The sequence below is a fragment of the Helianthus annuus genome, chromosome 8 (genome assembly GCF_002127325.2).
Source record: "Helianthus annuus cultivar XRQ/B chromosome 8, HanXRQr2.0-SUNRISE, whole genome shotgun sequence".
Classification (NCBI taxonomy): domain Eukaryota; kingdom Viridiplantae; phylum Streptophyta; class Magnoliopsida; order Asterales; family Asteraceae; genus Helianthus; species Helianthus annuus.
Genome location: NC_035440.2, coordinates 69980562 through 70007600, shown reverse-complemented (window position 1 = coordinate 70007600; position 27039 = coordinate 69980562). Strand labels below are relative to the sequence as shown.

Sequence of the window (27039 nt, the reverse complement as noted above, 5' to 3'; positions counted from 1 at the left end):
ATTCCTGCTTCACACTTACCAACCTGGAAGCTCCGGCGTAGTCCTTTCACCTGTAAAATTTTAACAATTTTAACAAACTTTCATACAAACTCATTAAAACATGAATGATGCCGATTCCTGATCCACGATTACAAACTTGGGATCTCCGACAAAGTCCTAAGACTTCAAGAGAAACAAACTTCCATCCAAGTCTTTTCAGACTTGATGGCTTTCAATTCTTGCGTAGTGGGGTTGTATGTTGCCTTTTTAGTTGCATAAAAATCTTTAACCCCTGTTGCTTTCCCATTCAGCATTTTCCCAAAAATTTTCTTAACATTCCCATTGAATGTTTTCTCGACATCAAACTTAGTTTTCTCGGTGTAAAACTGATTCGAGATTTCAATATTTCCAATCTTTTGTTTAACGTCTTCAAACTTCAGTGATGGAAAATCATCATCATTCACTGAAATTTTCACCTCAACCTGTGGCTCTTCTGGCTTTGTGGAACCAGATTCATTGCCGTCTTTCTCATCAACCTTTTTAACAACCCACACTTGGTTGTCTTTATCTTTCTTTTTGTAAAAACTCTTTTTAGAACACTCACCAACCTCATAAGTTGAGTTTTCAAAAATTTTAAATTTTTCGGTTGGTGGTTCATCATCAACAACTTTTTCTTTCAATTTCTTAGAAACTCCCTGTTTTGTTTTGGCATTTTTGGGCAATTCCATGCAATGTGACCAGCTTCATTGCATTTGTAACAGGTTCGAGTTTCCTTTGAATGAACCACTTCAGTTCCATTTCTCTTCTTTTCAGCAAGAAACTCCTGGTTTGACTGTCTCCAGAACGGTTTCTTCTGTTCCTCCTCAGCACTTCCAGCTGACACAAATTCTGTTTTTGTTTTAGAATTTTTCATGTTTTTATGATTTTCTGGTGGAATAAAACCAAGACCTTTCTTTTTGTAGCTACGATTTTGGTTAGGTTTCTTTTGAAAACCAGAACCAGAATTGTAACCCTTTTTCTTATTTAGACGTTGTTGAACTCTTGAAGTGTACTTTTTAGGTTTTCCAGTAAGATTTAAATCTTTTATTTCAGAAATACTGATTTCTGTCATTTTGAAAACCTTTTTGATCATGTCAAAACGAACACTTCTTATTGGAAACTCTTTGTCAGAGTATAATTTGTCCGAATCATTTAAAATGTATGCAACTTCAAATGTTTCATCATCCAAATTTGCTTTTCATAACAAAAACTCTTTATTGTAAGACCGTTTAACCGACGACTTTTGACTGTTGACTGACGAATTTGACCCTCTAGACTCAGATTTTGACTCAGACTCCTCATCGGTATCCAACACCTGATCGACCACCTTTTTTATTAACTCAGACTCATGATCAGTATCGGACGAGGTGAACGTGACATCAATGTTTTCTGGTAATACGTCAATTGTGTCGGTTTTTAGCTTTATATTGACTGCTTTTTCAAGTTGCTCCTCGTTTGGTTTTCTAGGAGAATACCCTTCCCAAATTGGAAGCGGACACTTGTTATAACTAACAGTCGGTTTCTTACCACTATCTTTCTTCTTTGGCTTCTCATCTTGAAAAGCTTCCATACCTGCAACAGTTGGGTAAATACGATCAATGAGATAATCAGAACTAGAATAACTTTGCAATAAACGTCTAATTCTCTCATTCTCAATTTTCTCTGTCTCCAACTCTTGCTTCCATTTAGCAATTTCTTCGATGTAGAAATTTATAGCTTTTTGCTTTGTCATCATTACAGCATTCATCATCGTTAGTGCTTGTTCTCTCTCAGAATTTGTCTTTTGGAGACCAGTAACTGTTTTGTTCAAAACATCATAAGATTCTTTTACATAGTTGAGGTTGAACAGCAACTGCTTCTTCTTCTTCTCATACTCAGCAATTATCTCGTCTTTTGCTGCACATCCCTTGCATGCTTCCAAACACTTCGTGCAAGGCTTGATAACTTCAACAATCTTTTCAACTTCGATTGTTTTCACCACTTCAACCACCTTTTCTTCTTCTTTCACCTTTTCTTCTACCTTTACTTTCTCAGTTTCAACCATCTCCTCAGCAGCACTTTCAACATTTTCATTCTGAACAATATCTTCAATTTTCATTTGTTGTTGTTCTTTAGCAGTTCGTTTCTCCTTAAGTTTCTCCATGCGATCTGCAAAATAGAAATGAAAACTTTCAGGAGAAAGATGAGATTTAGCAACATTGATATGTTTCTCTTCCTCATCATCACTACTGCTATCATCAACTGGTGATTGATCAAACTGTACAGATTTTTCAGAACTAGCATCTGATACACCAGAATCAGATGGTGTTTGATCAAATACAACTTCCTTTTCTGAGCTAACATCATTATGTACACTCTCTTCTGAACTCTGTGAACCTTCATCAGCACTTTCTGAGTTTTCATCAGATGCAACAGACTGTTCTTCCACACTTTTCACTGTCTCACCAATAGACTTCATCCAGGTGGCAAACATATCTGGCTCTCTGACAATCTTTGCGATGAAAGCTTTGAAATCACCCTTTTCATCAACAAACATATCCCAGCTGAAGCCTTCAGGTAGTTGTTCATCATCTTGATCAACTAAACAGGCTTTGATATCAGGAGATATGTAGTTGCTCCAGTTGAAGTCTACTAAACACGCTCTTTTTGAATCCTCAATCTTCCTACCATGAGCCATCTGTGAATCTTGTTGTTGACCAATCTGGTTATAAATGGCTTTCCGGTAGTAGTCATCTTTTCCGAACGGATTTTGAGCACCACTAGCTTCCCTGTTCTTGCACTCTCGTTTGAAATGGCCTTTCTCCCTGCATCGAAAACAAGTAACTTTAGATTTATCAAAACCTAAAGTAGATACATGAGCATCAAGAAAGTCATTTCTCCCGGTAATTGTCTTGAACTTTTCAGCACGCCTAAGAACACTAGCTAGACACCATTTGATATCCATTAATTCCATCTCTTCGGCGTCTATCTGATCGTAATCCTCCTTTGTGAGCATAGGATTTCCGATCCGACCAGCAACTAGACCTTCATACGAGAGTAACACAGATCCTAGTAAAGCCATGTGATCTTTCGCAGTTTCTTCAGAAAAACTTTGACCTTCTGGAAGATTTAGAGCGATGTTGCACTGAATCACGTAACTTTTTCCTGTCTTTGTGCTTTGAGATTAAAAGCTTGCATTTAACTCTTTAGGATTGACACATGGAAATGATGAAAATCCACTGCTGCTTTTGTTTGAACCCTGATCAACCTTTTCTGTTGAATCCCCAGCACTAAACGCAGTCTGAATTTTTGGACTTCTCTCAGCTTCTGGAACTGGAACACTACCTTTGTAGTACATTTTTACGTCCTGTTGACCACTTGGACTGTTCATCCTCGCGATCTTCTGTTGTTCCAAATCCTGACTCTCGATCTTTTCGATAAACTGAGAAATAGTTAGCCCGTCATAAACACCGGTATTCTTCAGAATCATCAAATACGTTCCCCACTCTTTCTGTGGTAACGCATCAGCTAACTTGTCTACCCACTCTTCACGATCTTTTGTAACACTCAACATTGACATGGATCGCACTAGGTGGCAGTAACGTTCTATCAGCTTCTTCGTATCCTCTCCCGGTAAGCTACTGAACATATCAAACTCTTTCTTTAGCAGCGCCTTCTTGCTTTTAATCATATTCTCGCTACCCTCAAATTTGACTTTAAGTGCATCCCAGATTGATTTTGCAGTTTTGCCGTGCTGAAGCAATATGAAGATGTCTTCTTTTATAGCTTGTTGAAGCAGACGGATCATCATTTTTTCGGCTTTGTACATAACCCTTTCTGGATCTGTGAATTCTGATAACTCTTTGAGAACTTGCAAATCTGTTCGAGGCAACACATATTTCTTCAATATACATTCCCAAGACCTAAGATGATTTGCCTGAACCCAGTTTTCGAATCTGTCTTTCCACCCGTAGTATTCTTCAATACTCATCAATTTCGGGGGCTTTTGGGTGGTTCCCGTTTCATTTTCCAAACTCATGGCTTGAACAATAGCAGCTGGACCAGACGGTGTTGCAAACACGTTATAGAACTCGGTATCCATGATGACTTATCAAGTTTTTCAAAATTAGTGACTTATAAGCGAAATCAAGAAATTGCACTAAGAGCGAAATCCCAGATAGTCTTTAAAAGCGGAATCAGATGTTCATATGGGCGAAATCTCTGGTTATGTGACACTGGAGCGAAATTAGATGGTAACAATAAGCGAAATCACTGATTGATGACTCCCAGGAGCGAAATTAGACTTGTCTTTGGAGCGAAATTAGGGTTTTGGACACCTTGGATTATGTCACAGGAGCGAAATCAGATATGACTTATGAGTGAAATCCCTAGAAATGATGTCTCTGGAGCGAAATCAAATGATTACCCAGGAGCGAAACCTCAAAACACTGTGTCACAAGAGCGAAATTACAAGATGTCCATATGAGCGAAATCAATTCGAAGGGCAATTTGGTCCATTTTTAGTCCGTATTTTAGTGTCAAACTTTCAGGGATTTGTTAATGACCAATTATCTATGATCTGTGAAATTTTGAGCGAATTTTGACCGGTAAAACTTTCTGAAATGATGAAAGAAGGTGTAGAAGTAAGAAATCTCGATGAATTCCAGCTAATCTCTGCAGAACTCCTCCTCCTGCTCTGATACCACTTGTAGGATCGCGATCTGACCCGAATGAGTCGTTCAGAGGTGCTCTACTCTGTTTCAGGTGCGGAATAACAAGAAACAAAGCTAGGAATAGCTGATTCTTCACTTTAACTACTGATTGTATTGATTGAAATGCAAATACACTCAGTCTTCACACCGGCAGCACTTCGGTATGGAATACAAGGCAACTGTTACATGATTTCGCTCTTGAACACATATATATAGTGTTGATGATTTCGCTCCAAGGACCACATGTCCACATGAGCGAAATCAGCTCCTGTCCTCATAAGCGAAATCATCAGTCTAAGACCCTATGAGCGAAATCATGACCTAAGACACATACACTCTCCTATTTTATCGTAAAACGTGCCCTAGTCTATACAATGCAATCTAAGACTCGATCCAAGACGAAGTCGACAGATGTAGTGCACCAACAGTGACCATAAGGTATAACCTCGGAAGGTTATTCCCTGTACAACTATGGTTACCTAAAGTGTTTGGTCGGATCCTAATGATCGACTAAATGGGTCGGGTTCGAAAGTATAAGCGATTGTTTGGATCACTTACCTTACGACCCTATATAAGCACAAATCCAAAAGTGACGAGTTAAACATGTTAAAACATGTTTAACGAGGTTTGAAAATAGGTTTGGTATCAAAACAAAGGGTTTTGATACCTAAAAGTAGTTTGGTTACAAAATACGCGAGAATACGCATTTTGGCCGAAACTACGACTCGCCACTATGCCTAGATAACGTGGTAATCAGTAGGTATAGTCATAAGAGACTAAAACCATTGTGATTACGCTCACGTTATGAAGTTCAAACGAACATCGTGTTGACCATAAACTGGTCAATGCCGAAAGTCAAACAAAGTTTGACTTTTAAGCTAAAAATGTAAAAGAACGAAAGAATACTTACAAAGGGTCTACGCAAGTTTTGATCCGATTTACCCTCAGGTATGAAGTGTATACTCCAACTTAGAGGGCCAAAATCATATTCAAATGTGGGTTTTGCACAAAAGAAAGGTGGGTATTTATAGACTTGGCACAACCGTTAAGATCGTTCGTCGGAAAACGTGCTTCAATCTTGTCCGTACATGTGCACCCATGGTTTTGTAAAACCATGGGCACTCATAAATGGCCCATTGTTTCATAAAATACCATGTGCAAGAGGAGGAATTGGCTGGAACAGCTGTTAACAGCTGGAAATAAGATCTGTGCAGATATGGTGACCTGTCGCGGCCCACGTAACAGACAACCTTGGGCTACGCGGCCCGCCTGGTACCCAGATCAGTAAACTATGTTCCATTTTGACAGTTTCAATCCCTGCAATGTTTTAAGCTCCATTCCGACATGTTTAAGACCCGTTAAGCCAACTTTAAGGCCCTAAAATGATGCCCTAACATTGTGGACATGAAACATGCTCAAAAATATCTTGGTTGTCGGTTCGTTTGGTCGTACGATCGCGATATTCGCTTAATTACGACGAAATGCACACGAACGCGAAAAACGATCTAAATTGCGCGACGAATGGATTTTTCTTATGCCAAACACTAAAATAAAATATTTTAATGCTTACATAAATTTTTGGATGTCCGGATGTATTCAGAACGTAAGTTATGCGCGAAAATGCAAACTTATGCACTTTTTGACGCTTTTAGTCCCTGAATGAGCACAAAGTTTAGTTTAGCACACCGAACCCCTCAAAGCCTATTTCTAAGCTATGTAAAGTATATTTAGGGTGTGTTTAACTTATGGTCATGTTCCAGAATGTTCGTTACAGTTCAAATTGGCATACGTTCGCAGTTTGTCTAATTTAGTCCCTGTAAGCGAATTAACTTGATTTTGCCATACCAAAGCCTTCAAAACTTATTTCTAAGTTATGTAAAGGTTATTTAAGGTATATTAAGCATAAATTGATGTTCCGGAGTATTTGTCGCATTAAACTGATTATGTTTACGCACTAGTTTGCGTATAACTCTCCAGAAAGCGATATAGAGTTTGAAATTAAATAAAAGTCAAAACATGAAAAATGTAAAACGTCAAAAAAAACATTGGGATCAAATAACTTTATTTCATTGATAACTGAACTGTTTACAATGATTACAAGCACAGATGTCACAATCGGCATCCACTTCTTTAGTTGATGATGATGAGACATTCTCTTTAGTTGATGATGATGAGACATTTCCATCTCGTGTACCCATTATCTCATAAAAATCGTTATTTTTAATAGGGAAGACTTGGGTATTACCCTCTTTATGTATAGTAGGGTCATTTCTTCCCAACTGAAATTCCTAACTATTGACTTGACAATATCTCTTTCTAAGCTTATGGACTTGGGTAATTCTATAAGCTTTGCAAAAGGGGTTTTTTAAATTACATCTTTTTTATGCTGATCTTCTAGTGTTTTCTTCAAAACTTCACGAAACAAATCTAGCCTACACCTTATACGGGTCTTATTACCCGTTTTCGTCTTTGGCTCTTTTCTGGTATTTTTTTCAATTTCCTTTTTTTCTTTGTATTTTTCAACTAAATCCTTTTTTTAAACCTTTGTGCTCCTCCCTAAACAACATCACAGGAAGTTAAGGGCCGACTGAGAAAACAGTTCTTTTCTATAATTAAGCGAAACAAATTAAGCAATGTAAAAAAATTGCGATTGAAGTAGAGAAACATACTGAAACTGGTTCCATTGATTCTTCTCCATTTGATGATGTTATACTGAAATTGGTCGATCGTGATTGAGTTTTTTTCAACGCCTAACCAACTTCTTGCTTACTCTCGGATTTGAAAATAGTAGATCCGACCCTTCTCTATTCACCTACCAACGCCATGGTATTTTAATTTATCTCCTTGTTTATGTGGACGACATCATTATCACCGGTAATAATGACACATTTATTACCAACTTCACCACACGTCTTGACAAGGAATTCAAAATTAAAGACCTTGGATTGCTTCAATTTTTTCTCGGCTTGGAGGTGGCGCACACTGACTCGGGTTTATTTCTAAATCAATCCAAATATGCCCATGACATATTAACTCGAGCCGGTCTTCTTGATTCCAAACCTGTTGCTACTCCTCTCGCATCTAAAGATGTGTTCCACTCCCAGGGTCATCCCTTTCATGATCCTACTCTTTATCGCTCTTTTGTCGGTGCCCTTCAATACCTCACTATCACTGGACCCGACCTTTCCTATGCCGTAAACCAAGCCAGTCAACTCCTTCAACAACCCATCACCACCCATTTTCAGTTGGTCAAGCGAATTCTTAGATATGTTAAAGGCACTTTGACTCATGGTTTACATTTTGATAGACCTCCTAACACTACTTTACTAGGTTTTTCAGATGCAGATTGGGCTTGATGTATCGACACTAGAAGATCCACCTATAGCTACTGTATCTACTTAGGTGGAAACTTGGTCTCTTAGAGTGCAAAGAAGCAGCCTACAGTCTCACGGTCCAGTTATGAATCCGAATATAGGGCTATGGCAAACACGGCAGCAGAAATCATTTGGGTCACAAATCTCCTACAGGAACTTAAAGCTTTACCACCAGGACGTCTGACATTATTGTGTGATAACAAGAGTGCTTTGTTCCTAACTCAAAATCCAATCTCTCACAAAAGAGAAAAGCACATCGACATAGACTATCATTTCGTTCAGGAACTAGTTGTCGCTGGTCGTCTTCACACCAAGTTTATCTCCACCGACAAGCAAGTTGCGGATATCTTCACAAAAGTCTTCCAAAACCTTTATTTGAGTGGTTTCGCATAATGCTTCATCTAGGTCAACCGACATCTTGCATTGATGGGGGGTGTCAACATATTCCATAACACAAGCCTTGGAATCATCTCTTCTCCTTGATTCCCTCCTAGTCAATTGCCTACTTCATTTCCATTTATTGTGATTTGTATATTTTTAGTAAAGAGAGATATTCTCTCCTTCTTTGTTGTAACATCTTCTTGTATTTAAACTTGTACAATGATCAATAGTAATCATCAAGGTTTTACCATTATCATATTAGGGAAGTGTGGTTACGACTGTAGGATCGCGATCTGACCCGAACGAGTCGTTCAGAGGTGTTCAACTTCGTTTCAGGTGCGGAATAACAAGAAACGGAGGTAGAAATAGCTGATTCTTCACTTAATCTACTGTTTGTATTGATTTGACAATGATTACAGCTCGATCTTCACACCGGCAGCACTTCGGTATGGAATACAAGGCTATGTTACTGATTTCGCTCATGAGACTCCTATTTATAGTGCTGATGATTTCGCTCTTATGTCCATGACACATGAGCGAAACCCCTACAATGTCATATAAGCGAAACCTCATGACCCTATGAGCGAAATCCTCACATAAACACATACAATCTCCTGTTTTCTCGTAAAATGTGCCCTAATCTATACAATACAATGTAAGACTCGATACAAGACGAAGTCGACAGATGTAATGCACCAACAGACTCCCCCTCAGATGTTGACGAGTCGACTATCGAGTCACGACAATGCTGTGTCTTCACATCTTCACTCTTGATCAGTCTCTGGGCTTTTCTCTCTCTTTCTTCATCAACAGACTCTCCTTTTAACAATATCTGCTTGACTATCTTCAGACTCCCCCTCTCGATTTGCTGGCATTTCTTTGTTCTTCAGCAATATCTGCTTCAGGATCATTGTCTGGCTTTCACAGGTTCAAGCTTGTTTGCCTGGCTTTAACTTTGACCTCGGACTTGAAACCTGGCTTTCTTCAAAATCTTCAATTTCCAGGATTGAAACTTGGCTTTCTTCAATCAGAGTCCTCAGGTATTGTAACCTGGCTCTTTGTCTTTAGGTCCAAGATCAAAACCTGGCTATTCCTACACATTCTTAACCCAGAAATAAATTTTCTAAATTTAACACTTTGAGTGCACCAACACGCTGATATAATCAGACGACTCCCTCTCATAGACATATGCACCAACAATCACTCTCCCTCAGATCATACACACATGATGAACCACTTGTTGATTTAAAAACATATTTTGACAATCAAGACACACTCCCCCTCACAACAATGTCATCATGTTTAGCACATGGAATTTTGAAAATCAGCTTTCCAACATCAGTTGTCGAAAATCTTTTTGATTTTTTCAAAAGTTTATGCTAAAACACACACAAAATCTTTTTGGATTTTTCTGAAAGAAAGTAAATGACATCAATTGAAGAAACAAGAAAATGCAGAAATGAAAAATTTACAGACAATATTTTTGTGAGTTCGTGTAAGAGGATCATATCAGTTTATGAGACATGTCACCAACACCGTTAAGCTGCATTACATTTTAAGTTCTAAACAATTCACCTAGATTGTCAGTATATTTGTCCACTTAAATTTTCACACAAAGTTCAATTGATCCGAGATATGATATTAATGTTTTAAACACTTGAACTTATTCGTGTGTCCTACTACTTGAATATACTCCCGTATCCAGATCCCAATATTCAGTCTTACAGGTGAGTATACCACAGATGATATCTGTCAGGGGTTAGATGCGACGGTCGTGAGAGCTCAGGTAGATACTTCCGTATACGCAGAGAGATGACGGCTTCGACTTTTGGTATGTCCCCTTTAGAGGATCTTTTTGATTTCAACAGCAGCGACTATCAATTTTATTGTTTCATCAGCATGCTGAGGGCGAAGCTATGTTTCAAGCTTTTGCAGAAAGCATTATCCGGGGACTAGGTCAGTACTTCCATACAGCAAAAGTCCCGGGATAATACCCTAGATATCACTGAGCATAAAGACCTAGTATCTCAGAATAAGGGACCTTTCAAACAAGATTTCAGGGGTTACCTATATATCCAAGATGTTGTTAACCCACAGAACAAGCAAGTTTGAATTTTATGTTTATATCTCGTCACAATTTACTAAATGTGCAAAAATCTACTGACACATCCGCAGTGAAATTATTTATCACATTTTATCTTTACAATTCTTTAGCATGTTGTGACAGTCTACTGATGTACTATCATTTCCTCTTTTTCCAACAAAACTCATTTTTGATTTTATAATGTTTTTGGCTTTTCAAATTTCTAATGTTTTTGGATTTTCTGAAATTTTCCTACTCCCCCTAAAATGCAAACACATTTTAAAGGAAATTTGAAAACTATCTAAGCTCTTGACCCAATTGAAAAACACAGAAAATAAAACAAACTATACAGAAGTTTAACAACTGATATCGAATCGCATCAAATCGCCATTCACTATGCATAAACAATCAGAACACCCCCTTTCAACAAACCATTTTCTCATTTAGATCTCAAAACACTTAAGTTTGTTTTAATCAAAATGATTTTTCCGGAAAATGAATTTGTTTTTACCACTTGTCGGATTATCAATAATCGATTTGGGGTTATGGTTCATCATCTTGTTTATCAATCAGATATGTAGTAAATCAAGTACAACTTAATGTCCCTGATTTACCATTTGCAATGAAGTAACCTCTGTACCACTTGTAAAAATAACCACTTGTAGGTATGACTAACCAATACCGATTGTAGGAATGTTACGTTTACATGCATCATTTTACCAATCAGAATGTCGATTCCTGCTTCGCACTTACTAACCTGGAAGCTCCGGCGTAGTCCTTCACCTGTAAAATTTAAACACTTTCAAAATCTTTCAAGCAAACTTTTCAAACACTAGAATGATGTCAATTCCTGATCCACGATATACACTTGGGATCTCCGGCATAGTCCTTTGACTTTATTGGAAACAAACTTCCATCCAAGTCTTTTCATACTTGATGGCTTTCAATTCTTGCGCAGTGGGATTGTAAGTTGCCTTTTTAGTTGCATAAAAATCCTTAACCCCCTTTGCTTTCCCATTCAACATTTTTCCAAAAATTTTCTTAACACTCCCATTGAATGTTTTCTCGACATCAAATTTAGTTTTCTCTGTGTAAAACTGATTCGAGATATCAACCTTACCAACCTTTTGTTTAACCTCTTTAAATTTCAGTGATGGAAACTTATCATCATTCACTGAAATTTTCACCTCATCTTGTGGCTCTTCTGGCTTTGTGGAACCAGATTTATCGCCGACTTTCTCATCAACTTTCTTAACAACCCACACTTGCTTGTCATTCTCTTTCTTTTTATAAAATTCTTCTTAGAACACTCACCAACCTCATAAGTTGAGTTTTCAAGAATTTTAGATTTTTCGGTTGGTGGCTCAACATCAACAACTTTTTCTTTCAATTTCTTAGAAACTCCCTGTTTTGTTTTGGCGTTTTTCTAACAATTCCATGCAATATGACTAACTTCATTGCATCTGTAACAGGTACGAGTTTCCTTTGAATATGACACTTCAGATCCATTCTTTCTCTTCTCAGCAAGAAACTCTTGATTTGACTGTCTCCAGAATGGTTTCTTCTGTTCCTCTTCTGCACTTCCACCTGACACAAATTCTGTTTTTGTTTTAGAATTTTTCATATTTTTATGGTTTTCTGGTGGAATAAATCCTAAGCCTTTCTTTTTGTAGCTACGATTTTGGTTAGGTTTCTTTTGAAAACCAGAACCAGAATTGTAACCCTTTTTTCTTGTTTAGACGTTGTTGAACTCTTGAAGTGTATTTTTTAGGTTTTTCATTAAGATTTAAATCTTTTATTTCAGAAATATTGATTTCTGTCATTTTGAAAACCTTTTTGATCATGTCAAAATGAACACTCCTTATTGGAAACTCTTTGTCAGAGTATAATTTGTCCGAATCATTTAAAGTGTATGCGACTTCAAATGTTTCATCATTCAAATTTGCTTTTGATAGCAAAAATTCTTTACTATAAGACCGTTTAACCGACGAATTTTGACTGTTGACTGACGAATTTGACCCTCCAGACTCAGACTTTGACTCGGACTCCTCATCAGTATCCAACACCTGATCGACCACCTTTTTGATTAACTCAGACTCATGATCAGTATCGGACGAGGTGAACGTGACATCAATGTTATCTGGTAAAACGTCAGTTGTGTCGGTTTTTAGCTTTATATTGACTGCTTTTTCAAGTTGCTCCTCGTTTGGTTTTCTAGGAGAATACCCTTCCCAAATTGGAGGCGGACACTTGTTATAGCTAACAGTCGGTTTCTTACCACAATCTTTCTTCTTCTTTGGCTTCTCGTCTTGAAAAGCTTCCATACCTGCAACAGTTGGGTAAATACGATCAATGAGATAATCAGAACTAGAATAACTTTGTAATAGGCGTCTAATTCTCTCATTCTCAATCTTTTCTGTCTCCAACTCTTGCTTCTACTTAGCACTCTCTTCGATGTAAAAGTTAATGGCTTTCTGTTTTGTCATCATCACAGCATTCATCATCGTAAGTGCTTGTTCTCTCTCAGAATTTGTCTTTTGGAGACCAGTTACTGTTTTGTTCAAGACATCATAAGATTCTTTTACATAATTGAGGTTGAACAGCAGCTGCTCCTTCTTCTTTTCATATTCAACAATTATCTCATTCTTTGCTGCACATTCCTTGCAAGCTTCAAGACACTTTGTGCAAGGCTTGACAACTTCAACAATCTTCTCAACCTCGATTGTCTTTACCACTTCTACCACTTTTTCTTCTTTTGTCACCTTCTCATCTTGAGTAATCTCCTCAGCAGCATTTTCAACGTTCTCATTCTGAACAACATCTTCAGATTTCTTTTGTTGTTGTTCTTTTGCAGCTCGTTTCTCCTTCAGTTTCTCCATGCGATCTGCAAAATAGAAATGAAAACTTTCAGGAGAAAGATGAGATTTTGCAATATTGATATGTTTTTCCTCCTCGTCATCACTACTGCTATCATCTGGAGGTGACTGATCAAACTGTACAGATTTTTCAGAACTATCATCTGATAAACTAGAATCAGATGGTGTTTGATCAAAAACAACTTCTTTTTCTGAACTAACATCATTCTGTACACTCTCTTCTGAATTCTGTGAGTTTTCATCAACACTTTTTGAGCTTTCATCCGAAGCAACAGACTGTTCCTCCACACTTTTCACCGTCTCACCAATAGACTTCATCCATGTGGCAAACATGTCTGGTTCTCTAACAATTTTAGCAATGAAAGCTTTGAAATCACCCTTTTCATCAACAAACATATCCCAGCTGAAGCCTTCAGGTAATTGTTCATCATCTTGATCCACTAAACAGGCTTTGCTATTAGGAGATATGTAGTTGCTCCAATTGAAATCCACCAAACATGCTCTTTTAGAATCCTCAATCTTTCTACCATGAGCTGTCTGTGAATCTTGTGATTGACCAACTTGCTGATAAATGGCTTTCCGGTAGTAATCGTCTTTTCCAAACGGATTCTGAGCTCCACTAGCTTCCCTGTTCTTGCATTCCCGCTTGAAATGGCCTTTCTCCCTGCATCGAAAACAAGTAACTTTAGATTTATCAAAACCTAAAGTAGATACATGAGCATCAAGAAAGTCATTTCTCCCGGTAATTGTTTTGAACTTTTCAGCACGTCTGAGAACACTAGCAAGACACCATTTGATATCCATCAGTTCCATCTCTTCGGCGTCTATTTGATCGTAATCCTCCTTTGTAAGCATAGGATTTCCGATCCGACCAACAACAAGACCTTCATAAGATAACAGCACAGAACCGAGTAGAGCCATGTGGTATTTAGCAGTTTCTTCCGAAAAACTTTGACCCTCTGGAAGATTTAGAGCAATGTTGCACTGGATCACGTAACCATTTCCTGTCTTTGTGCCTTGAGACTGAAAGCTTGTATTTGACTCTTTAGGATTGACAATCGGAAATGATGAAAATCCACTGCTTTTGGTTGATTCTGATCTGCCTTTTCTGTTGAATCCCCAGCACTGAATGCAGTTTGGATTTTCGAACTTCTTTCAGATTCTGGAACTGGAATACTACCTTTATAATACATTTTTACGTCCTGTTGACCACTCGGACTGTTCATCCTCGCGATCTTCTGTTGTTCCAGATCCTGACTCTCGATCTTTTCTATAAACTGAGAAATCGTTAGCCCGTCATAAACACCCGTATTTTTCAGAATCGTCAAATATGTTCCCCACTCTTTCTGTGGTAACGCATCGGCTAACTTGTCTACCCACTCTTCACGATCTTTGGTAATACTCAACATCGACATTGATCGCACTAAGTGGCAGTATCTCTCAATAAGCTTCTTTGTATCCTCTCCCGATAAGCTACTGAACAGATCAAACTCTTTCTTTAGCAACGCCTTTTTGCTCTTTATCATGTTCTCACTACCCTCAAATTTTACACGAAGAGCATCCCAAATTGACTTTGATGTCTTGTCATGCTGTAGCAGGATAAAGATCTCTTCTTTGATCGCTTGTTGAAGCAGACTGATCATCATTTTCTCAGCTTTATACATAGCTCGTTCTTGATCTGTGAATTCTGATAACTCTTTAAGAACCTGCAAATCTGTTCGAGGCAACACGTATTTCTTCAGAATACATTCCCATGATCTAAGATGATTTGCCTGAACCCAATTCTCAAATCTATCTTTCCATCCGTAATATTCTTCGATACTCATCAATTTTGGGGGCTTTTGGGTGGTTCCCGTCTCATTTTCTAAACTCATAGCTTGAGCAATAGCAGCTGGACCAAACGGTGTTGCAAACGCGTTATAGAACTCGGTATCCATGATGACTTAGCACGTTTTTCAAGATCAGTGACAAATAAGCGAAATCAGATGTTTGTGCACTAAAAGCGAAACCCTAGAGATCCTAAAAGCGAAACCCCTAAGTTCAAATGAGCGACACCCTAATATTGTGACAAAAGAGCGAAACCTGATGTTCAAATGAGCGAAATTACACAATGTCTGTTTGAGCGAAACCTAGTCCGAAGGTAATTTGATCCATTTTTAGTCCGTATTTAGGTCTGAAACTTTCCAGGGTTTGTCTATGTCCAATTATCTATGATCTGTGAAATTTTGAGCGAATTTTGACCGGTAAAACTTTCTGAAATAATAAAAGAAGGTGTAGAAGTAAGAAATCTCGATAAATTCCAGCTAATCTCTGCAGAACTCCTCCTCCTGAGCTCTGATACCACTTGTAGGATCGCGGTCTGACCCGAACGAGTCGTTCAGAGGTGTTCAACTTCATTTCAGGTGCGGAATAACAAGAAACGGAGGTAGAAATAGCTGATTCTTCACTTAATCTACTCTTTGTATTGATTTGACAATGATTACAGCTCGATCTTCACACCGGCAGCACTTCAGTATGGAATACAAGGCTATGTTACTGATTTCGCTCATGAGACTCCTATTTATAGTGCTGATGATTTCGCTCTTATGTCCATGACACATGAGCGAAACCCCTACAATGCCATATAAGCGAAACCTCATGACCCTATGAGCGAAATCCTCACATAAACACATACAATCTCTTGTTTTCTCGTAAAACGTGCCCTAATCTATACAATACAATGTAAGACTCGATACAAGACGAAGTCGACAGATGTAATGCACCAACAACGACTCAAGTTGCAGAGTTGCGAGCTATGGTTTAAAAACGTGGGGACGACGTATGGTTTGTTCTAATAGGAATTTGTTGAACTTATTGTTATGGATGTTTTTTGGATAAGATTTTGTTGAAACTATTGTTATGGATTTTGTTGAAACTATTGTTTTGGATTTTGTGGATTTTTTTGAAACTATTGTTATGGATTTCGTGGATTTTATTAAAATTATTGTTATGGATTTCGTGTATTATGTTGAGATTATTTATTATGTGTGTTTAAATTTTTATGACAGGTTTCGTATGGATGCGGATGATGATATTTTATTTTTCATGGTTCTCTGTTGCCATTTGGTATCGTTATGCTCAAACAGGAATGGAAGGATAAGAGATCTGAATTCGGCATTGACCGATCATGCATACACACAAAAATTGTTGCATGGATCTTCTACACAATGTCAGGAGATGATGCATCTTTCACGTGATGCATTTGTACTATTGTGTAACCAGTTTAAACAAAAAAAATTGGTTGCAAAGTAGTAGGACAATAAGCTTTGAAAAAAAGTTGGCTATGTTTTTTATGGTCATAGGACTTAATGAACGTTTTCGAATGGTTAAACGAAGGTTTCAACACTCGACTGAAATGATTCATATATGTTTTCATTAGGTCTTAAATGTAATGATAAATTTTGCAAGAGAACTTATAGTTCCAACATCTTCTAATGCAAACGCAATACATCCGAACGGCATAGAAAGCTAAAACAAATATTTCCTAGAGAAATAGGCGCGTTAGATGGAACTCTTAAACATGCAATTGTGCCTGCTGATCAACAGACTCGTTACAGGGGTAGAGGAAAAGGTGAATGCTTTCAAAATGTACTAGCAATTTTTTATTTTGATGTGAAATTCACATTCGTATGGGCCGGATGGGAGGGTATTGCACATGATTCACGAGTTCTAAAAAAAAGTAGCAGTTAACCAGACTTCCGGCTTTCCTTTCCACCCACCAGGTTTTTAATTATTTTTTAACACTGATTATTAAATACATTATGTGTTTTTTATATAATGGTTTCGATACTAATGTTTACAGATAAATATTACCATTGCGATGCTGCATACACCAACACTCATGGTTTTATGACTCCCTACCGTAATACGAGGCATGGGTTAGCCGATTTTCGACGACAACGTGCGTTAACAACGGAAGAAAAATTCAATCATGTACACGCACGACTGAGAAATGTTATTAAGCGCTCATATGGTGTTTTGAAAGCAAGATTCCCAATCATAAAGCAGATGGTTCCCTTTTCTTTTCTAATACAAAGAAACATATTGATTGCTTGTTTCGCAGTCCATAATTTTATAAGGAAATGCAATATTCATGATCAATTATTTATGGACTACAGTGAGAACACTTTGTTTTCTAAAATACAAGGTGGAGAAAGTGATGGCTAGTTTGTTCAAGACATATAATGGGGTTCACAAGGCATTGAGTATATGAATACCTTACGTAACCAGATCGCTGGTCAAGTACGGTCAAGTGGTTCAAATTAAAATTGTACGCTTAGTATTAATTTCTATTTGGATTATAGTATGTTTCCATGCACTTTGAATAATTTATGTGTAACTTGGATTTTCATTTATGTTTTGTATTTTTTTTTAAATTCATCATTCAATACATAGCGCTAAACAAATAGATATATTTCAGTCAGCACAAATTAGTTCAGGTGGGTAAAAATGTCATTTTACACAGTCATTCAGATGTGCAACCAAACAACACGTTACTACTTCAGCACTTATTGGTTCAGAGTCTCTTACCCATTCATTCCTCTTATTCATTCAACACTTATTGGTTCAGATGTTGCCAAACAGCCCCTTAGTATAATGCTTAACCATTCAGAGGCAAATGTCTGAACCATTCAGACATCATCTGCTCGCGAAACAAACAGTCTGAACCATTAAGTGTTAAATCAGTAAGAGGTTTGAACCATTAAGAGCTAACCAAACAGCCCCTTACTTTCCGTGTAATTTGATTTAGAGTAAACTTCCGTTTTGCTCCTTGTAGTTTGGTCGTTTTAACGGTTTTATCCCAATCCTTTAAAAACAGCCATTTTACTCCCTGATCTATGTAACCTATCATCATTTTGCTCCCTGCCTCAAACGACGTCCATTTCCACCATTAAAACCTGGTCATGTGCCCCTCACATGAGGGGCAATTTTGTCTTTTTCCAATCTAAAGCTTTTATCCTCTTCATTTTAAAACCCACTCAACCATCAACCTAACCCAACCACACCACCTGCTGCCACCACCAACCACCACTACCTACTAGGCTACCACCACCACACTTTCTCTCTCTCTCTCGTTTTCTCTCTCTCCACAAATATTCCTCTGCTCTTTCTTAAACCTTAGAAATTCATACCACAAATAAAAATCTAAATATGACAATATACATTCAACTCCAAGTGGAAATCATGAAAAGGTTTCCTATAAAATCATACATTCAACCTTGGAAGTCATTGGTAGTTGTAACCCACATTCACCGCCGTTAGATCTAGACATATACTTACCATTGTTGCTGCTTGTAGCCGATCTAGTTAAATTCAAACATTGTCGAAGTACCGCTATCACCATTGTCCTCTGAACCCTAATACCTTCGCTGAAGAACACCTGCAAGCATCACCATCACCGTCGACTGTTCAAACCACCACCACCATTAGCTTTACCATCTTTTGATTAAGGGTAGCGGCTAGGTGTTAGGGTCTAGATCAACATCTTTGAAAGAAACAGGGCGTCGACAACTCTAGTGTGGTGTGACGATTGAGTCTTTCAAACCCTAAATCCCTTGGTGTGGCGGTGGTATGGCGGCGGTGGTGCGAGTCTAACAAGGATTCCGGTAATCTAGAAGGGAAAACAGTGGTGGTAGCTGGAGGTCGACAGGTTGATGGTGGTGGCTGGTGGGGCTGAGAAGTTACACACAAAATTACCAAAATACACTTTATTTTAAACACAAAATTACCAAAATACCATCATGTGAGGGGCACATGACCAGGTTTTAACGGTGTAAATGGACGTCGTTATAGGCAGAGAGTAAAATGATGATAAGTTATACAGATCAGGGAGTAAAATAACTATTTTTAAACGGTGTTGTAAAAATCGCGACTAGGCGACGATTAGTCGGCGATTAATCGCTAGTCGTCCAGTTACTGAGTAATTTTTCTTAAATCGGTCCATTAACCGACTAGGTCCGACTAGGCACGACTAGGTCCGACTAGGCCAGCCAAAAGTCGACGATTCCAGCAAAAAACCTATATATTCCGGCCAAAACCTCTAAATTCCGGTCAGTTTCCAACCAAATCATTTGAATTCCAACAATTAATCATGTATACTTAAATAAATGAGTTGAGTAAGATTTAAAACCTAGCTACTTAAAATATTTACCTATAAAAATGTATATATTTATACATAAAACTGAAAATTACATATAAAAAACCCAATCCGATTAATCCTGATTAATCCCGAGTAATCCTGAGTAGTCGCTAGTCCCCACTTCACCGGCCGACTAGCGACTAGCGAGTTCTCCAACCTTGTTTTTAAATGATTGGGATAAAACTGCAGATAGATGGAGCAAAACGTAAGTTTACTCTTTGATTTGTTAAGAGGGACTAGGTTTGGTGGCTACTAATTAGAAGGGGCTAAGTTTGTACGCTGATAGCTAGCTACTCCCCCAAGGAGCAAGTTCACAGGCTTGAGCACTGGCTGGCTAGGGTTTATGGCGTTCGAGAGTAAAAAGCTGATAAACAATCCTAATGGTATTATCCTTTCTTCAACTTGGATGATCGCTCGCTCAATTTTGATCCCTTTCTGTCGTCTTTCTCTTGTTTTGAGTTCTGGTGATTTTAATTTCATTTCATTTTTAAAACAAAATCAAGTATGATAGAAACTAAGTCAAGCTTAACAATGTTGAAATGCTGATGATTTGTATTGAATTTTTATATGACTTTACACGGAAGGATTGTGTAGATTAGCATACAGTCATCAAGTAAATAGTTGCTTAGTGCAGTAAACAATCTATGTATGTGATCTAAGGAAGCAAGATCTATATGGATATTCCTGAGAAGCTAATCTAGTTTAGCTTAAGGCTCATTAGTTTTGTTTCTTGGCTATGCAGTAAATATCAGTGATATATCGGTCCCTTAGTAAAATATCCGTGTCAAATATCGGTACCGATATTATCGGCGATATTGACCGATATATCACCTATATTTGACCGATATAACTGATGTATCACCGATATTTGACCGATATAACCGACATATCACTGAATTATTGGTGTTAAATTGCTATATATATAAGTTCTGTTTCTGCATTATATTAAAATTACCGATATCTCACCGAGATAACCTATATTTCAAATATCGGTCCTTGACCGATATCCGATATTTTACCGCATTAGCTGCATAGTTTCTTGGATTCTAGGGTTGACATTCTTCTGTATATCTTGCAGATGTGGTAACTGAGTTCATTGAGGGACTTGTAGAAACTTATCCCGGGTTGCAGTATTTGGATGGCTTTCCAGAGGTAGTTACTTTATCACAACTCCATTCTTTTATTACTCCTTATCATTTTTATCGATGCAGGTCAAGGTTGTTTTACGTGCTGATGTTTCACCTTCAACGTATGACAAAGTTGCTGTTATATCAGGTACCATCATTATCTATAGGTAAACCATAACTACATTTGGTGTATCCTTATGAATTATCATCTCATTCAGGAGGTGGGAGTGGGCATGAGCCTGCTCATGCTGGATTTGTCGGGGATGGGATGCTCACAGCAGCAATCTGTGGCGATGTTTTTGCCTCTCCGCCTGTTGCTTCAATTCTTGCTGTAGGAAATCAAATCAAATCAACTAGAATAGAATAGAATTCTGCTCAAGTTTTTCTTTTAATAATATATTTTCCAACTTCAGGGCATACGAGCAGTCACTGGGCCAATGGGATGCCTTCTAATTGTCAAGGTGATTCACCTCTCTAGTTAGCAGTTGTGAGTTTCATGACCACTGATTTTGGATCCACAGAACTATACTGGGGACCGCTTAAATTTTGGATTGGCAGCGGAGGAAGCTAAAGCTGAAGGTTACAAAGTAGAGGTCAGGGCATGCTATCACCCTTAAAATGGAGGCTCAGGCTCAGGTTCAAAACATATTGTTTTGATACATTTTTAATATGCGTTGTAGATGGTAATCGTTGGAGATGATTGTGCACTGCCACCCCCGCTAGGCATAGCTGGAAGAAGAGGCTTGGCTGGAACCATTCTTGTTCATAAGGTATATCCTAAAATAATTTACTCTTCAACTAGTATGTTTGTGTAAATAGCATGTGTATATATTTAGGTTGCAGGAGCAGCAGCTGCTTCTGGTCTTTCTCTTTCTGAGGTTGCTTCTGAAGCAAGGCATGCATGTGGAATAGTTGGTACAATGGGTGTTGCACTCTCAGTTTGCACGCTTCCTGGTCAGCCAAAATCAGACCGTTTGGGACCAGGAAAAATGGAGCTTGGTCTTGGAATTGTAAGTACCGTATCTGTAAGTAGGGTGTGTTTATTATACATATGATTTTGTTAATTAATGAATTTGCATTTGCTTAGCATGGAGAACCTGGTGCTATTGTAGCAGACATCCAACCCGTGGATTTGGTGGTATCCCATGTGCTCAATCGTATACTCTCAGAAGTATGTTACTTAAAACTTAAAAGAAAAAACCGATTCAACGTTTTTATACAAGTACATTGTCTTGCTTAGTAATTAGTATATATAAAAGTTACATATGTAAGATTCTAATCTGATTAATCCATAGGCAGGTACCCCACCACCCAACTAGATATTGAACTTGAATATGTTTTTATTGTTCAATCAAACATTCATTTGTAAATTTACTTGATTGCAACCGTTTGTTTATATATTTACTGAATTTTGACTTTGGAGTTAATACTACTTTTTTCCGTGTGTTCAGGAAACTAACTATGTTCCAATTAAACGTGGGAGTCGTGTGGTACTCATGATTAATGGGTATGGACTCTTACTATACATTTTACACAAGAGAACTCAGAAGCTATTTGAGAACATCTTAAGTAGAGGCTACAAGTGTAGCATGCTTTACGGATACATCATAAAAGCGTTTTGTAACAAAACCATTCGTCATGTTCGTACTAAAAAAATGTGGATCACTCATGCTTAAAAACTTTATCATCTTAAAGACACTATAAAATGATTTGTTTCCTGAAAATGTAGCATGCGTTCTGTTAGTATATAAGTTCCATACATCTGCGTTTTGTGAAAAGATTTGATATCTTCTTCAGATTAGGATCAACACCTGTAATGGAATTGATGATTGCTGCTGGAAAGGCAGTCCCTATTTTACAGCTTGAACATGGACTTGCTGTTGTCAGAGTATATACGGGCTCATTTATGACATCTCTTGATATGGCAGGTTCGTTGTTAACTTGTTTTTTATGCAAACCATAGTTGTTAATAGCGACCATAGCGGTCGCTATAGCGCGCTTTATGGCGATGCGACTATGTGTCGCTAAGTTGGTCATGGCGATGAATAGCGATTTTAGCGACAATTATTATTTTTTTTTTAAATTTTTTTTTAATTTTTTTAATGTTATAAAGGGTTATAGCTATAAAATAGCTAGATTTATAGGTTTTTGTTAAATATACATGTAATATAGCATATATACAAGGGTATTTTGATGTAATATACACATAAAAATTTTCAAAATTCTTTTTCTAGTGTAATCGCTATTTATAAAATTGATGTCGCTATTTGTCGCAATTCACTACGTAGCCTAGCCATGCCTTGTCGCTATTTGTCGCTATTCGCTATCGACAACTATGATGCAAACAAAGTGCTTCTTTAATTCCCTGTATGTATTCGCTCGCAGGGTTTTCAATATCCATAATGAAGGCAGAAGCAGCAATTTTAAAACGCCTAGATGCTGCAACTAAGGCTCCACATTGGCCTGTCGGAGTTGATGGTTTGTAATTCCATCTTCTTAGCTTGCTCCTAGTGTCGATAACTGTCACATGCGTTGTTACAAAAATACAATAGAATCATTTTTTCATTCAACTGGTGGTAGTTATATTATAACAACTATATATAGAGCATCTTTATATGTATACGTAAAACTCAGTAGTTGTAGTTACTTGTAGGTGATCACCCGCCTGCCAAGATTCCTGTTCCAGTTCCAGTCCCACCTTCTCGTTCAACAAAGAGTCATGAGGTTGTGCTGCACAAATGCCTATTCATAACCCATCAGTCTCACCCGTAGTTTCATCCATAGTTATTAAAGGCGCTAGGTGCACTCAAGGCGTATAGGCCTCGCCTGGGGCTTAGGCGCAAAGCGCAAAAAAGCGAGGGCCTGAGAAAAATAAAGCGCATAACGAAAAAAAAAAACTAAAAATATATTATGTATTAGCAAAAGAATACTATTCTTCAAATAAAATAAACAAAATCTATTATATAACACTTTATATCATCTATTTAGTACCAAAAGTTTTAAAATATCAGTTTATTAGTGTAGACAAGTAGTTTTCCTTGGATAAAAGTAGAAATCTGGCTAGAATCTTGTCGGAATTTAGAGAATTTGGCCAGAATGTGTGCCTGAACCATCAACTCGAGAATTAAAACGCAATTTCCTCGACTTAAAGCGCAACTGCCTCGCCTCGCCTGAAAAATGGACCGAGGCGCAAGAGGCGATGGCTTTTAACAACTATGGTTTATACCAATTTACCCGTTTCGTCTACTAGATTTTTTTTTAGTTTGAGATGTTGGCATGTGATTTTATTTGGTTTTTCAGCTATTGAGTAGGCCACAAGAGCTTAATGAGCAAGGTCGTGCGCTGGAGATAGCAATAGAAGCAGCAACACTTGCAATTATTAACCTTAAAGATAGTTTAAATGAGTGGGACAGCAAAGTGGGTGATGGCGACTGTGGATCAACAGTAAGTCCAACCACATTAAGATTAAAATTTGATATTTATTAATGCCTAATTACATAATTGTTGAGGGTACAGATGTGTAGAGGAGCAACCGCTATTCAAGAGGATCTAAAGAAGTAGTATGTTCTTTGTTGTTCAAGTACTTTTGAGCATAGTTATTAAAGGCGTTAGGCGCACTCAAGGCGCATAGGCCTCGCCTAGGGCCTAGGCGCAAGGCGCAAAAAAGGGCGGGCCTGAGAAAAAAAAAAGCGTACAACAAAAAAAACTTAAAATATTTTTATATAATAGAAAATTAATACTATACTTCAAAAAAAAATAAACTAAAGCTATTATACAACATTTAATATCGTCTATTTAGTACCAAAAGTTATAAAATGCTAGTTTATTAGTGTAGAAAAGTAGTTTCGTCAGATAAAAGTTGAAATATAGCTAGAATCTTGCCAGAATTTAGAGAATTTGGCCGAAAACTCTCAATAATCTCGGAATCTCGCCAGAATCTGCGCATGAACCATCACCTGGAGAATTAAAGCGCAATTGCCTTGACTTAAGGCGCAATTGCCTCGCCTGGCTAGGAAATCAGGCCTAGGCGCTAGAGGCGATGGCTTTTAACAACTATGCTTTTGAGTATTTGAGTTATTGAGGCTGATCTTTTGTTTTGTAATAGCTATCCCCTGAACGATGCTGCTGAAACGATTAATGAGATAGGATCATCCATCAGAAGAGTGATGGGAGGAACAAGTGGAATCCTGTATGACATATTTTGCAAGGCGGCATATGCACAGTTGAAACCAAACAATCAATCAGAGATTACACCACTACAATGTGAGAAAGTTTTGTCTGTCCTTTGACGTGACGTGATGTTGCTTCTGTCTGTTATTGACCTGGGCCTTAAAGTATCTATCTATCTATCTATCTGTGCTGCAGGGGCTGATGCGTTCGAGGGGGCTATCAGTGCGGTTATGTTATATGGTGGGGCTGCTGCTGGTTATCGGACCATGTTGGATGCCCTTATTCCAGCTTCAACGCTTCTTAAACAGAGGTTAACGATTGGGGATGATCCTTTGGATGCTTTTCTTACCTCATCTCATGCTGCGATTGAAGGAGCAGAGTCCACTAAACACATGGAAGCTCAGGTATCTTTCACTTTGTCTTTTCTTAGAATTCTCACTATCCATTATTTTGAGTTAATTACTGTTTTCGTCCCCGTGGTTTGTCAAAAATCACTATTTCAGTCCATTAATTTAAAAATTACGATTTCAGTCCCTGTGGTTTCACTTTCGTAACCATTTCAGTCCCTGTGGTTTCGCTTTCGTAACCATTTCAATCCATTATTCTGTTAAGTACAGGGACTGAAATTGTTACGAAAGTGAAACCACAGGGACTGAAATCGCAATTTTTTAACAAATGATCTGAAATAATGATTTTTGACAAACCACAGGGACGAAAACAGTAATTAACTCCCATTATTTTTTAATTCTTTACTCCTGAGATCAACCAAACTACTTCTCTTAACCTTTTATTTTTCATGCAAACACTGTTTTAGTCCATGTTTTTTAAATTTAGAGTTTAATGCTATTTTAGTCCCTGTGGTTTGGGTCATTTTACCAGTTTAGTCCAAAGGTTTCATTTTTCGACTGTGGGTCCAAAAAGGTTTCACCGTTGCCATTTTAGTCCACTGGGTTGAATTCATCCATTTTTTACTGTTAACGAGAAGGGCAATTCGATTATTTTATATGCAATTCTGTTAACTAGAAGGGCAATTCGACCATATAAAATGACCGAATTGCCCTTCTCGTAAACAGAAAAAATTGATGAAGTTAACCCAGTGGACTAAAATGGCAACGGTGAAACCTTTTTGGACACACAGGAGAAAAATGAATCCTTTGGACTAAACTGGCAAAATGACACAAACCACAAGGACTAAAATGACATTTAACTCTTAAATTTATGTGCTAAATAAGATGATCAAAGCCATATTTTTCCGAAAAGATTCTCATTTTCTTTTAGTTTGGAGATCCACTGTAACCAATCTGACCTTTTTTTGTTTACCATTAGAGTTGAACACATAGTCCGAATTGACCGATAAATGGGTAAAAACGCCCTCTTACATGCCTGCCATATATATGATACAGGCGGGTCGCTCAACATATGTCTCAACAGATATCCTTAAATCAGTTCCGGATCCAGGGGCCATGGCTGCAGCTTCATGGTACCGTGCAGCAGCTCTTGCTTTGAAACAAGCCTCTTTATCCCCTTGATCACAACTACTTTTTGTAGCTGACCTGAGTATACTTTTTGTTAACCGTTCCAAATCAACATACATACATATATACACGACTTTAAACTAATATGATTATTGGAAATCACATGACTTTTAAATGTCATGGTCGTTTTAAGCTTCCAAGCCTTGGCAAAACGGACTGGTCGGATCGGGTAACATGTCAAAAGCGGAAAACAGACCAGTTCGTTTCACAAAAGAATCTATCTTGTTCAGGTTGAAATGGGTTTGTTTTAGTTAGGAACATGTGAATTACTAAATTATTTGGCGGTGGTGGTTTCAATGGCCACTGGTTGGGGTGGTAAACAGTAGCGGTGGTGCTGTTTGGAACTATTATAAGTTACCAAATAAGTTCCATATTTCAATTTCAGATTCATTATGGTCGAAGTTAAATGGCTGATTTTACTTGTGGTTGCATTTAGGGCTGTTCATGAGCCGAGCCAGGGCAAGCTTGGGCCCGGCTCGATTATAAACCGAGCTGGCTCGGTTCGGATTTGAAACCGAGCTGAAAATTTAAGCTTGGACTAGGCTTGGTTTGGCTCGATTATAAAAAGATTTAATATTATTCAGTATTTCAAAAGAATATCTCAAA

At 37.8% G+C, this 27039-nt stretch overlaps 1 protein-coding gene across 1 annotated transcript; it reads left to right on the top strand.

The window, feature by feature from the left end:
• The first annotated feature begins 19798 nt into the window (after nt 1-19798).
• On the top strand, nt 19799-26568 carry LOC110930531 (putative 3,4-dihydroxy-2-butanone kinase). The gene is made up of 18 exons (XM_022173849.2): nt 19799-19984; nt 20680-20753; nt 20813-20876; nt 20947-21059; nt 21142-21189; nt 21250-21321; nt 21409-21498; nt 21565-21738; nt 21816-21899; nt 22180-22235; nt 22526-22656; nt 23114-23206; nt 23382-23452; nt 24029-24172; nt 24245-24288; nt 24834-24991; nt 25094-25302; nt 26302-26568. Exons 1-18 carry the CDS (start codon nt 19945-19947, stop codon nt 26425-26427), a joined length of 1791 nt encoding a protein of 596 aa, XP_022029541.1. The 5' UTR covers nt 19799-19944; the 3' UTR covers nt 26428-26568.
• The last annotated feature ends 471 nt before the right edge of the window (nt 26569-27039 follow it).

Bases quoted from the DNA above. Each gene is read 5' to 3' on its own strand.
- LOC110930531 (XM_022173849.2), top strand. From the start codon at position 19,945: ATGGCGTTCGAGAGTAAAAAGCTGATAAACAATCCTAATG. The intron at 20,754-20,812 runs GTAGTTACTTTA...TTATCGATGCAG, and splicing joins ATTTGGATGGCTTTCCAGAG to GTCAAGGTTGTTTTACGTGC. The intron at 21,322-21,408 runs GTCAGGGCATGC...TATGCGTTGTAG, and splicing joins CTGAAGGTTACAAAGTAGAG to ATGGTAATCGTTGGAGATGA.